The 13,197-nt window shown below is 36.8% G+C and overlaps 1 protein-coding gene across 1 annotated transcript in view; it reads left to right on the top strand.

Annotated features, from left to right (window-relative positions):
• Window positions 1–13,197, top strand: part of MFN1 (mitofusin 1) — a 45,704-nt gene that overhangs the window by 5,638 nt on the left and 26,869 nt on the right. Inside the window, exons 4-9 of the mRNA XM_027540391.1 lie at window positions 971–1,133; window positions 4,278–4,402; window positions 6,638–6,746; window positions 8,103–8,210; window positions 11,041–11,194; window positions 11,310–11,377. Coding sequence (XP_027396192.1) covers window positions 971–1,133; window positions 4,278–4,402; window positions 6,638–6,746; window positions 8,103–8,210; window positions 11,041–11,194; window positions 11,310–11,377 — 727 coding nt within the window. The remainder of the gene's footprint in view (window positions 1–970; window positions 1,134–4,277; window positions 4,403–6,637; window positions 6,747–8,102; window positions 8,211–11,040; window positions 11,195–11,309; window positions 11,378–13,197) is intronic.

Raw genomic sequence — 13,197 nt, 5'->3', positions numbered from 1 at the left:
TTAAGCTAACCTCGTAGAGGGCTTTAGCGCTTGGTGGTAGCCTATGCATAGAATTCTCTGTGTCTTGTTCAGTGTCTGACTCCTTTGCATTCTTTAAGTCTCATTCTAAATGTTACTATAGAAACCTTTCCAGACCAAGCTATCTAAGGTATTCCTTTTCAGTTATTCTCTACTAAACCACCTTGTTTATGTCCTTGAAAACTTTTCTTCAAGCTCTGTTTCTGTTTGTCTTTTGTTTTATATTATTTGGTTTACCCGCTTGACCTTATGCAGAGTCTAGTATGAAGTAAGGAGAAGGCAGTGGCACTCCACTCCAGTACTCTTGCCTGGAAAATCCCATGGACGGAGGAGCCTGGTAGGCTGCAGTCCATGGGGTCGCTAAGAGTCGGACTCGACTGAGCGACTTTACTTTCACTTTTCACTTTCATGCATTGGAGAAGGAAATGGCAACCCACTCCAGTGTTCTTGCCTGGAGAATCCCAGGGATGGGGGAGCCTGGTGGGCTGCCGTCTCTGGGGTCGCACAGAGTCGGACACGACTGAAGTGACTTAGCAGCAGCAGGAGTCAGAGTAAGAGGGAAGAGGCTTGTTGGGGAAGTGATGACTCAGTTGTCCTACTTGAGAAGAAGAAATAGGAATGGGTTTTGCATGTGAAGAAGGTCCAGCCCAGATTTAAGAAGACGGGACCTTAGATGACACCTTGTGGTGGGAATCAAAAAGCAAGAAAAATAAAAAGGGTAAGGGAGGATCTCTTTATGGGAAGGGTAGGATTTGTTTTTCTCCATTTTATTTTTCTGAAATGTACCTTGCTAATAGTTATGTAAATCAAGTTGTCAACTTTTTCATAAAAAATGGAATCTGGTGAAATTTTTGTACAAAATTGCATTCTAAAAAAGTTGGCCTTTGACCCAGTGAAAGAACGAAATTTTTATCATTATGTTTTGTCTTGATTTTGTGTATTCATTCTTCAGGACAAGCAGTGGGAAGAGCTCTGTTATCAATGCCATGTTGTGGGATAAAGTCCTCCCTAGTGGGATTGGCCATACAACCAATTGCTTCCTGAGTGTTGAAGGAACCGATGGAGATAAAGCCTATCTCATGACAGAAGGGTCAGATGAAAAAAGGAGTGTGAAGGTATACCGTTTGACCTTTAATAGCATAATGCACCTGAAATAATGTCCTTAACTTGTTCTTTTGGAAAGCTCTTTACAAGATGTCTGCATTGCTAGAGATGGAAGAACCATTAGTATTTCTCTTCATAGCTTTTAAAACCATCAGTAATATTTTGGATTTTCTAAAATACTTTTGCTTCAGAGCTAAATTCTTGGAGGAATAAAACCTGTCCTTAGCTTAAAATGAAGATAAATTAGAATTAAAAGTTTATAAAAATTTTAAAGTACTGTTCCCAGTGAAAAGAAAATTACTGAAGTGTGTCATCGCTGTTTAATCACAAATCTTGTCTTTCTAAACAAAACTTTGTTTAAAAAATTCGGCTCTGGAATCTGTTTTTGACCCGCATCTGTGCCTTTAGAAACTGTTTTTGCCTTCAGAATATTTGGTAAGCTAATTCATGTCTAAATGCTATTTAGACAGATAAAGGCCAGTGGTAGTTCCCTGCTGCTGCGGCTGCTAAGTCGCTTCAGTCGTGTCCGACTCTGTGCAACTCCATAGACAGCAGCCCACCAGGCTCCGCCGTCCCTGGGATTCTCCAGGCAAGAACACTGGAGTGGGTTGCCATTTCCTTCTCCAATGCATGAAAGTGAAAAGTGAAAGCGAAGTCGCTCAGTTGTGTCTGACCCTCAACGACCCCATGGACTGCAGCCTACCAGGCTCCTCCGTCCCTGGGATTTTCCAGGCAAGAGTACTGGAGTGCGGTGCCATCGCCTTCCCCGGTAGTTCCCTACCTTGTATAAATTTCTTGAGGAATTCAGTGGCACTAGGTCTTCTCAGCCAAACAAAAAGAAAAAACAATTACGATGCAGGGTGTTTGCTTTGGTATGAAAGCAAGTGGAAAAGGCACTGCTTCTCATCATATTCACTTCAATCATAAGAGCTTTCCCACAAATACAGAAGTTCAGTATGTGAAGATCCATGCCATTTTAGTTTTGACTAAACTGTAGGTGAATTCATAGGTCTAGTCATCCTCCTGTGAATTTGCTGTTTGATCACAGCAGGTAACTCAATCGGTCTAATACCCTTCAGTATTTATTTATGAACAATAAATGAGATGATATTTATAAAAATATTAAAAACTTTTAAGCCATACAGAGTAGTCACAAGATTGTAATTCTATCAGAAAGTTTATAAAAGCAAGCAAAAAACCACTACCTATCATTGTCACTGTGGAAATTCACTTCAACCCTGATTAGGACTACTGTGGCCATTTGATAATAGATGTTTCCCTTTTAAAGTTTCATTTAAATTGCAAAAGAATCATAGAGGTATGTGTGCTGATGCCCTTTCCTTGATTATTAATTTTGTCTTAAGCCCTTTGAACTTAATTGTATGTTTAACACGTATATGAAAGATAATAAACAAATGTATATCAGAAGTCATCTTGAGGAGTAGAAATATTTTAGAGAGCTTAAACGGAAAGAGAGGCTATCAGTCAGTTCAGTTCAATTGCTCAGTCATCTCCGACTCTTTGTGACCCCCTGGACTGCAGCACACCAGGCTTCCCTGTCCATCTCCAACTCCAGAGTTTACTCAGACTCATGTCCATTGAGTCGGTGATGCCATTCAACCATCTCATTCTCTGTTGTCCCCTTCTCCTCCTGCCTTCAATCTTTCCCAGCATCAGGGTCTTTCAGATGAGTCTGTTCTTCCCATCAGGTGGCCAAAGTATTGGAGTTTCAGCTTCAGCACCAGTCCTTCCAAAGAATATTCAGGACTAATTTCCTTTAGGATGGACTGCTTGGATCTCCTTGCAGTACGAGGGACTCTCAAAAGTCTTCTCCAGCACCACAGTTCAAAAGCATCAATTCTTCTGCGCTCAGCTTTCTTTACAGTCCAACTCTGACATCCATACATGACCACTGGAAAAACCATAGCTTTGACTAGACAGACCTTTGTTGGCAAAGTAATGTCTCTGCTTTTTAATATGCTGTCTAGGTTGGTGATAGCTTTTCTTCCAAGGAGCAAATGTCTTTTAATTTCATGGCTGCAATCACCATCTGCAGTGATTTTGGAGCCCCCCAAAATAACTTCCCTGGTGGACTTCCCTGGTGTCTCAGATGGTAAAGCATGTGCCTACAGTGCCAGAGACCCAGGTCAATCCCTTGGTCAGGAAGATCTCCCAGGGAAGGAAATGGCAACCCACTCCAGTATTCTTGCCTGGAAAATCCCATGGACGGAGGAGCCTGGTAGGGCTATAGTCCATGGGGTCGCAAAGAATCGGACATGACTGAGTGACTTCACTTTCCTTTCCTTTTCCATAAATAAAGTCTGTCATTGTTTCCACTGTCTCCTCATCTATTTGCTATGAAGTGATGGGACCAGATGCCTTGATCTTAGTTTTCTGAATGTTGAGTTCTAAGCCAACATTTTCACTCTCCTCTTTCACTTTCATCACAAGGCTCTTTAGTTGTTCTTCACTTTCTGCCATAAGGGTGGTGTCATCTGCATATCTGAGGTTACTGATATTTCTCTTGGCAATCTTGATTCCAGCTTGTCCCTCATCCAGCCCAGCGAATGGGCATAGTCATTAACTTTAAAAGCATGCTTGTGTGAATCCTGCCTAGTGACATTCCTTTACCCGCCCCCGCATTAGTAAGCAATAAATTCACTTTAGAAGAGTCAGGAAATACAATTAGAAAATAAGAAAAGAAACTTCACAACTCACACACTTCCAAAATCAGTGGAAATACTTTGGTATAGAGTTAAATTGGTGTTTCTCTGTATTTTTAAAAAAAAATGGTATATGCTATTTTGCGATTTGCTTTTTTTCCCTTAATATATTGTGGATTTTTTTCCATACATATAGTGTAATCAAGTTCAGTGTTGCATAGGATGCCATTTGTTGGGGCATTTAGAATGTTTCCAGCCCACATTGTTTGGCACGATGGTATGAGTCAACTGTTTTCATGGCTGTTATTTTTTTGGTACTTGGTAATTTTAAACCTCAGGTTTTTCAAGATTTCCCCAGATGGTTTTATTTCAAATTATATAAAGTACTGCTTTTTCTACATGTTTTGCAAAAATAAGCTTAGCAAGTCCTAATATTTAACATTTTTCTTGAATTTTGTTACAAGTAGTCTTGTTTTTTCTTTCCCTCTGTAGACAGTTAATCAGCTGGCCCACGCCCTTCATATGGACAAAGACTTGAAAGCTGGGTGTCTTGTGCATGTGTTTTGGCCAAAGGCAAAATGTGCCCTCTTGAGAGATGACCTGGTTTTAGTAGACAGGTAAAATTACATATGAAATGTTTTCTTGTTGTAAAAGTTTTATTTAATAGAAATGCTGCTTGTGTGTAGAATGCAGTACAAAAAATTTTAAATGTTCAATTGCTGCTTTTTTCTGCTTTGCTAGATTTTAACAGAATATTTAAGGTATTATTTTTTGTTTTGTTTCTTAATGGTTACATGAAAGTGCTGATTTATCAGTCTGATTCTAGTACAGGAAATTTCAAGAACCGACCACTTTTTTCGCTAGATTGACTTTGTGGTTTGGATAGTGGGCTGGGTCTTAGAGACTGTCTGATTCTAGATATGTTGATTGTTGTGGTTTAGTCGCTGAGTCGTGTCTGACTCTTGACTCCATGGACTGTAGCCTACCAGGCTCCTCTGTCCATGGGATATCCCAGGCAAAAATGCTGTAGTGAGTTGCCATTTCCTTCTTTGGGGGATTTTCTTGACCCAGGGATCAAACCTACATCCATGGGAGCCCAGATATCTTTGATAGATAACTCTAACCAGTTACTGTTTTTAATCAGTAGTCATTCTTGAGACCTAGTTTCCCAAAATAACTGCTGGACAGTTCATACAGCTTTTCTTTGTTCAAGAATTAATCAAATGCTTTTGTAATTTATTCCTAACTCTTCTGATTAACCTGCATTTAATATGTTCTTTAAAAATCATCCTATTACATTGGTGCTTAATAAAATGGTAATGCATGTCCCTTTAGCAGAGTCCTTAACGAAAAAAAAAGTAGTTAAATGATTTTTTTTAAATTGTGGTATGCTCTTTTAAGTTAAAATTTCAGTGTTTTATGGAACTTTTTGTTTTTTATTTGATGAGGGCCTTCCCTTGAGAGAAAAGGTACTTGGGAAATAAAAACATTGGGTTTATTTTTTTATGTTTTGAATTTTTAAAATAATTTTTGGCCATACCATGTGGCATATGCCATCTTAGTGCCTCAACCAGGGATTGAACTTGAACCCCCTAACCATTGAACTGCCAGAGAAATCGCCTAAAAACATTTAGTTTAAATATAATAGTTTTAATTTTTCTTTTACTTCATGGCCAGACTGCATCCATGACCCCAATCTGTTTATCTTGCCAGCTGGTCACAGGATACATCAAGCCAATGTATATACAGTTGGACTATACTTTTTACAGTATGAATTGTGTATTAGCCTCATTTTTTTCCCCTAGTGCTTATTTTCAGCCTCCCAAAGCATAAAGTTTTTTTTTTTTAATTAGAATATAATTGCTTTATAATGCTGTGTTAGTTTCTGCTGTACAGTGAAGTAGATCAACTATGTGTAAGCATATGTCCCCTCCCTCGGGCCTCCCAGACCTCCCTCCACCCCACCATGCCCTCCCACCCATCTGGGTCATCACAGACCACCAAACAGGACTTGCTGTACTTCATAGTGGGTTCCTACTAGCTATCTGTTTTAACACGTGGTAGTGTGTGTGTATGTATATATATGTGTACACACACATATATATATATATCAGTCTTAATCTCCCTGAGAAAACCATAATTTAAAAGGACACATATACCCTAGTGTTCATTGCAGCACCACTTAAGGTAGTCAGGACAAGGACACAACCTAAATATCTAGTGACAGGTTAAAGGATAAACAAGAAGTGGTATATATATGTATAGTGAAGTATTACTCGGCCATAAAAAGGAAATAGGGTCATTTGTGGAGATGCGGATGGACCTAGAGAGTCTGACACACAGAGTAGAGTAAGTCAGAAAGAGAACAACAAATATCGTATATTAAAGCATAAAGATTTTAAATAGTTATCATGTTGTCAAAAATCATGAGGTTTTCTCTCTTTAATAAATAAACATTTTTAACATTTGTTTAGTTGTCAGTTGGATAGGTTCTGGGAGTTGTCAGCAGAACAGAAATATATAGTGCACGATTCTCAACTTTCCACAACTGCTCTCTTATAGGTGAGAAAGTAATTTAAATCTCTTAGGCCTCAGACTGATAACTGGTAGAAATCCTATCCTTTAAACTTCAGCTAATTCTTAAAAGTTAAAAAAATTATCTATCTTGGAGGTTCAGTGGTTAAGAATCTGCGTTTCTGTGCAGGGGATGTGAGTTCAATCCCTGATTAGGGAACTGGGGATTTCATATTCTACATGCTGTGTAACATGGCAAAAAGAAAAAATATATATGTACATATATATATACATATATATATATATATAAAATATAATTCTTATTTTATTCCCATTAGTCCGGGCACAGATGTCACTACAGAGCTGGATAGCTGGATTGATAAGTTTTGCTTAGATGCTGATGTCTTCGTTTTGGTTGCAAATTCCGAATCAACTCTAATGAACACGGTAGGATCTTATCATTATTTTGTTTGAGTGATAGAATATGAAGTAATATCCCTTCTGATTATGAAAAGTAAGGGAAATCCAAATCATGTATTAGAAGGAAGCTGTGATATCAGGGGTGAATGAAAGGGTTTGTGTTTCTCTGGGACTAGAAGGACTGATTTTGGATTGATGGTTCTAGCTTATAGTGAGTATTTGAGTCTAAGGTGTGTTGTTGACATTCACTGTAGTTATTTGCAAGTTTCTAAAGGAACAGACACCAGAATTGTTAGGCTGTTGACTTAAGTATTTTAAATAAGATATAACACTCCCACCTCACCTCCCTGTCTGGCAGGCAAAGCTTTTCATATTTTGAGTTTTGTCAGCTTTCTCACAAAGGTTTACCTGTGTACGCCCTAGATTTCTGCTTACCTGTGTACACTCTAAGCTGCTGTTAAACGCAGAAGATTATTTATCCAGGATATCTAGAACCAGACATAAATAATCTTTCCAGAGTTTTGATATCTAATATCCAAAGCTGTAGTATAATTTTTAAACATTATTCCTCAAAAGCATATAAATGGCTAAACACCATTAAAACCTAGGTGTTACCAACAAGTCCTGTTTTGTCACTGTGTTATTAGTGTTTATGTGGCCCGATCTATATCCTAAACCATGTTGTTCTGACAGCACTGAGAACTGTTTACAACCTGATGGTGTAAAAAATAGGTAAATGTTTAAAGTCTGGTTTAGAGTAACTCCATTATTTAGGTGTCAGATAAACAAACTTTGATATACATCTTGACTTTGGTACCTTTGTTTATGTTATTCTTGGCTCAACAATTCTTTCCCCTCTCAATTTTTCCATCCTTCAAAAAGCTGTTATCAGTACCATCAAGCCCATCTTTATCACCACTTCCTCCTTTATAGATCATTTCTTAATTTCAGTTGGATGTTTATAGCATTTATGGTGCATACCTTTTATTGTTTATTATGATACGTGTGTCTTACATTAATTTACTTAGTGTAAATCTTCAAGAATATTTGAGGTAGATTTTTAAAAATACTATCATATCTAGCAATATCTTATGTCCTGCATGTAGTAGAAACAGATAAATATTTGTTCAATTGAATTTCAATAAAGACTCATGAGAGAAGCAGGAAAACCTTAACTTTTGCTTTCTTATATTTTAATTTTGTCATCTCTGGAAGTTTAATGTTCAGAGTGCTTTGGGATCTTTTATTTCAGTGGGTGTTCTGGGTGTTCTCACTGTTGTTAAATGGTTCAAACTTTCAGATTCAAATAAGGTTTCACGTATAAATTTAAAAATAAAGTTGCTTTAAAAGTGAACATACTGTTGGGTATTGGATGTTTTTCAGGAAAAACAGTTTTTTCACAAGGTAAATGAGCGACTTTCCAAGCCTAATATTTTTATCCTGAATAATCGTTGGGATGCCTCTGCATCAGAGCCAGAATATATGGAAGATGTAAGTTACATTTTTTTCCCTTAAGTTTTGAAATATAGTAATGTACATTGGTAATTGAGAAAACAATACACATCGTAGAGTAGAACATCATAAGCAGCTATTCTCTTACTTGAGAAAAGAGTATAATTGTACAAAATCTGAAGTGGATATGTGCTAAGGACAGAGTATTAAGCTACTTTGAAATAAAGTTGTATTATGACAGTACTGTCAAATACATTTTAGATCTTGAAACATCCTTTTTAATTCTTTGTTTAAGTATAACAGCAGAAGAGTGTACAAATCATTGGTGTCCAGCTCAGTGAATTTTACAAATTTAATGCCTTTGTAAGGGTCCAGGTCAAGAAGCAGAACATTCCAGCACCCCAGTATCCCCCATTTCTAGCCTCTACCCTCCAACCGAAGGATAACCACTTGCGTCTCTGATAGCCTAAATTAATTTTTCGGGTTGGTCAACTTTGTGTAATGGAACCACGTAGTATCTACTTCTGTGTCAGGTTTCCTTTGTTCAACATTAAATTTGTGACATATATCCATTCTTTTGTGCATAGATGAAGTACATTCTCATTGTGGTATAGTCTTTCATCCTATGAATAACAGTTGATCTCTTCATTCTGGTAGTGATGGGTATTTAGGTAAATTTCCTTCTTTTAGCTATTATGAATAATGCTGCTGGGCATATTCTTGTGCATGTCTTTTTGTTGCACACTGGTGTATATTTCTCTTGGCTATATACTGGTGGTTCTCACTGTGAGGGGTTGTGTGCTACTGGCATCTAGTGGGGAGAGGCTTGCAATGCTGTTAAACAACCTGTAACACAGAATAGCTCTTGCCCCCAAACCAGGTTTATCCAACTCACAGTGTCAGTAACACAGGAATCAGTAATCCATGGGTATAGATTGAGCAGTAGAATTCCTGGATTATAGGTAAAGAATATGCTATTTTAATAAATGCAGCCCAAGAGCTTTTTGAAGCGCTCATTTAAGTTTATATTTCCATCACCACATTGAGAGTGCCGCATGATTTCTGTCATTGCCAGTACTTGGTATTTTTTGCTTTTGTTTTTCATTTTAGTCATGCTGGTGGTTTTAGAAACTTTAGAAAGGATGAAGAATCTGGCATTTAGTGTACAAGTAATATTTAATTTGCTTGATGATATTTCTGATTTTAATAGTAGTATGTATTTATTATTTTTTTAAGAAAACTTATGGAAAAAAAATTAAAAAAAGAAAACTTATGGAGAATTCTTTGGCATTCTAGTGGTTAGGACTTCATGCTTCCATTGCAGCGGACATGGGTTCAATCCTTGGTTAAGGAACTAAGATCCCACAAGCCACATGGCCTGATCAAAAACAAACAAACAAAAAGACTTCAGAAAATACATTAAAAAAATAAAATTTATCCTGTCCCATCACTATTCACATGTTAGATTATTTGCTTTCATTCTTCCCCTGACCCCCCCCAAATTGAAATTTTGCTTAATGTGAAACCTTATATCCTGTTATTAACTCGTTTTGTAATCATACTCTTTCAAATCAAGCTCTCATTTAATCATCAGAGAATCAGAAGATAGCACCCACAGATTGTTCTTCTCCATTCCTCTTTAGTTTAATTTTATTAAGTCTTAACATGGACATCTCTTATCATAGCCATAATGTTAAAGGCTGGTACTAAACCCTAACTTCTAATCCTTATTCCTAATTTAGATACCCAAGTGCTAATCTTAAACTTAATGTCACAGCTCTAATCCATAGCTAATGTATTCTCCCCAATTTTAATTCCCAGTGTTTTTTGGAAGAAAAATATACCATTTATGCTCTGATTTCAAAATAAAACTAACTTCATTATAACAAATTTATTGCAGCACTTTCTAATTTTAAAGGTATTAATAGCTTCATTGTAGAAAATTTAGAAAATAAAATCCTAAGGAAGAAATTAAATTGCCACCCATTTTATGAGTGTTGCCTGTATGCCATGTATTAATTACATAAATGTGTATACACATCATATATCCTTAATACAGAATTAAAAACCTTTCCCTGTGCTATTAAGTACTAGTATTTGTCTACAATATATTTCTTAATGGTTGTGTAGTATTTGATGGTCCATCAGAATTTTAAATTAAATGTTCAAGGAAGAATCATTAAGTTAAGAGGAAGATTTCCTATCAGCAAGTATCAGACTTCATTTATTAGAATTTTTGGATTTATTTGTTAATTATAAGGCAAAACTAACAAAACGTTGTAAAGCAGCTATACTCCAGCTTTTTAAAAAGTAGTTGAAAAAAATAAAGGTATAAAAAAAGTATAAGGCAGCTGCTGCTGCGTCGCTTCAATCGTGTCCGACTCTGTGCGACCCCATAGACGGCAGCCCACCAGGCTTCCCGTCCCTGGGATTCTCCAGGCAAGAACACTGGAGCGGGTTGCCATTTCCTTCTCCAATGCATGAAAGTGAAAAGTGAAAGTGAAGTCGCTCAGTCGTGTCCGACTCTAGAGACCCCATGGACTGCAGCCCACCAGGCTCCTCCGTCCATGGGATTTTCTAGGCAAAAGTACTGGAGTGGGGTGCCATTGCCTTCTACATAGTATAGTAATCAGTTCAGTTCAGTTCAGTTCAGTCGGTCAGTCGTGTCCGACTCTTTGTGACCCCATGAACCACAGCATGCCAGGCCTCCCTGTCCATCACCAACTCCTGGAGTCCACCCAAAACCATGTCCATTGTGTTGGTGATGCCGTCCTTAATATCACTATAAATGGAATTTAGTATAGGCCTGTAACTCATATTTGTTTAGTTACTAGAATTCTTTTAATACCCCCTTTTTTTTTTTTGCTAGGTACGCAGACAGCACATGGAAAGATGCCTGCATTTTTTGGTGGAGGAGCTCAGAGTTGTGGATCCTTTAGAAGCACGCAATCGTATCTTTTTTGTTTCTGCAAAGGAAGTTCTTAGTGCTAGAAAGCACAAAGCACAGGGGATGCCAGAAGGTGGTATGTATTCATTATAGATTTCCTGTTGAAATATGAATATAGATTATAAAAGTAGCATGCAAATATCTTATCTTCCTATATACTAGGTTTTAAACTCTTCATCTAAATATTACAGGTGGGGCACTTGCAGAAGGATTTCAGGCAAGATTACAAGAGTTTCAGAATTTTGAACAAATCTTTGAGGTAGGAATTTTGTGAATGTATTGACTGATATAAAACTGTAGCATTGGTTGGAAAGTGAGCATAATCTTCTGTTTTCATTACCTGTCTTTGTTAATAACCTTTGGTGTTATTTAGTGTAGTTTCTGACAGAACAAGTGAAGCAAAGAAAGTTTGAAGAAAGAAGGTCCCTGCAAAATGGATGATCTGTAAGAACAGAGAATTAAAGATTGTAATTTCTTATTCTTTTTTTTTAATGTATTTGTATCTAAATGAGACATTATTTTCTAATATTGTGTTGTGTGATGAATATAATACTCTATATTCAGTAGTTAGGGATAAGATTAAAAAAATGTAATTGCTGTTAGAATGGGTAATAGAGCAAAATGAAGATCTTTTTTCTTTTGATAGAACATAGTTAATGCCATTTGACAAAAGTTAATAACATTTCTCAACTGTATTGCCACCTGTTAATTCTCCATGTTTTATGCCAGATGTGCTGAACAAAACAAACGGATGCAAAAATAATTAAGATACAGGTCCTATACTTTAGGGGAATCTAAGCTACTGAGGTGCAGGAATAACTAATGTGTGTGCCAGAAGATCCTGTTACATTTTGGGATAGGTGTTTTATTCAGAGACCTTAAAACATCCTAGATTGACTGAAAAATACTTTAGCTGTTAATCTTCTCAGCTCTCATTTAGCTCTATCTAGTTGTATTTATTAGATTACATATCTCCTCACCCCCAGATGAACACAAATACTCAGAACTGAAAAAACTTCCATCTGTAATTCTTCCTTATAAGTAGTAACTATTATAATACTAAGGACATAAATATTGAATGTACTTGGCAGAATTTTTAAAATTAATCATTTGCTCACTATCCCCTACTTTTAATTTGGTGAGAAGAAGACAGACCATTAGGTAGACAAACACAAAATGTTTAAGACAGCCTACTCTCTGTACCCTTGGTAAGGTGTTTCTGATTCTTCGGAGGTCCCTGGAATATCAACAGGTGTTCTGTCAAGTTAAGCTGTAGGATACATGATATCCCAGTTACTTAAAGATCATTTTTATATTCTTTCCCTTTTTTTGCACAAGAGATTCAGTCCTCTACCCACTCTTATCAGAAACAGTCATTTCATCCATGGGAAGAATATTGGGGAGAGTATCTTTTGTTGTTTTGGTCATCTTTTCTTATTTATTGAGCTTTTCTTTCTTTGTGTGTATGTGTTTATCATTGATTTCTCCTACCAAATCATGTACTGTTCAGTTATACACTCATACCTCTTTCATATCGGTTCCTGGTACAGCTTTTGCTTTCTCAGAATATCTCCTTGAAGAGGTGGGAAGAAGAATAAAAGATGTGCTGTAGAGCACTGGTTGCCAAACCTGGCTGGTGATGAGAAACACATGAGGTACTTTAGAGACCTACAGGCTCCTGACCTATCCCAGAGACTTAATCCAGTAGGGCTAGGGATGGACCTAGGAATCTCTTAAATGTTTAAAGCTCCCCAAGTGATTGCAATAATCAGGAAGAGTTGGGAACTGTTGTTTCTAATATTTTTAGAAGAAACTTGGTATTTCACTTTTTTATTTTAAAAGTTCTTTTGAGAATCTAAAAATTATGTTTGGAAAAAACTATGAGCAAGAGCTTTTCCATGAAGTTGTAGAGAATGTTAGGCTTTAGAGTCTGAAATTTTTGTTTAAAGCTATGATAGACATAAAATGAGAATTAGTTAAAAATGATTTGAATTTACCTAAGGAAATAGTCATATGGGCAAACAATTTTATCTTGATGGCCAAACCTTTTTTTGGTAATTACATTGACAGCTCTTTTCA

Source organism: Bos indicus x Bos taurus, chromosome 1, assembly GCF_003369695.1.
Source record: "Bos indicus x Bos taurus breed Angus x Brahman F1 hybrid chromosome 1, Bos_hybrid_MaternalHap_v2.0, whole genome shotgun sequence".
In the NCBI taxonomy this organism is placed as follows: Eukaryota; Metazoa; Chordata; class Mammalia; order Artiodactyla; family Bovidae; genus Bos; species Bos indicus x Bos taurus.
Note: the sequence above shows the minus strand (reverse complement) of the source record. Positions and strands in the feature narration are given on the sequence as shown.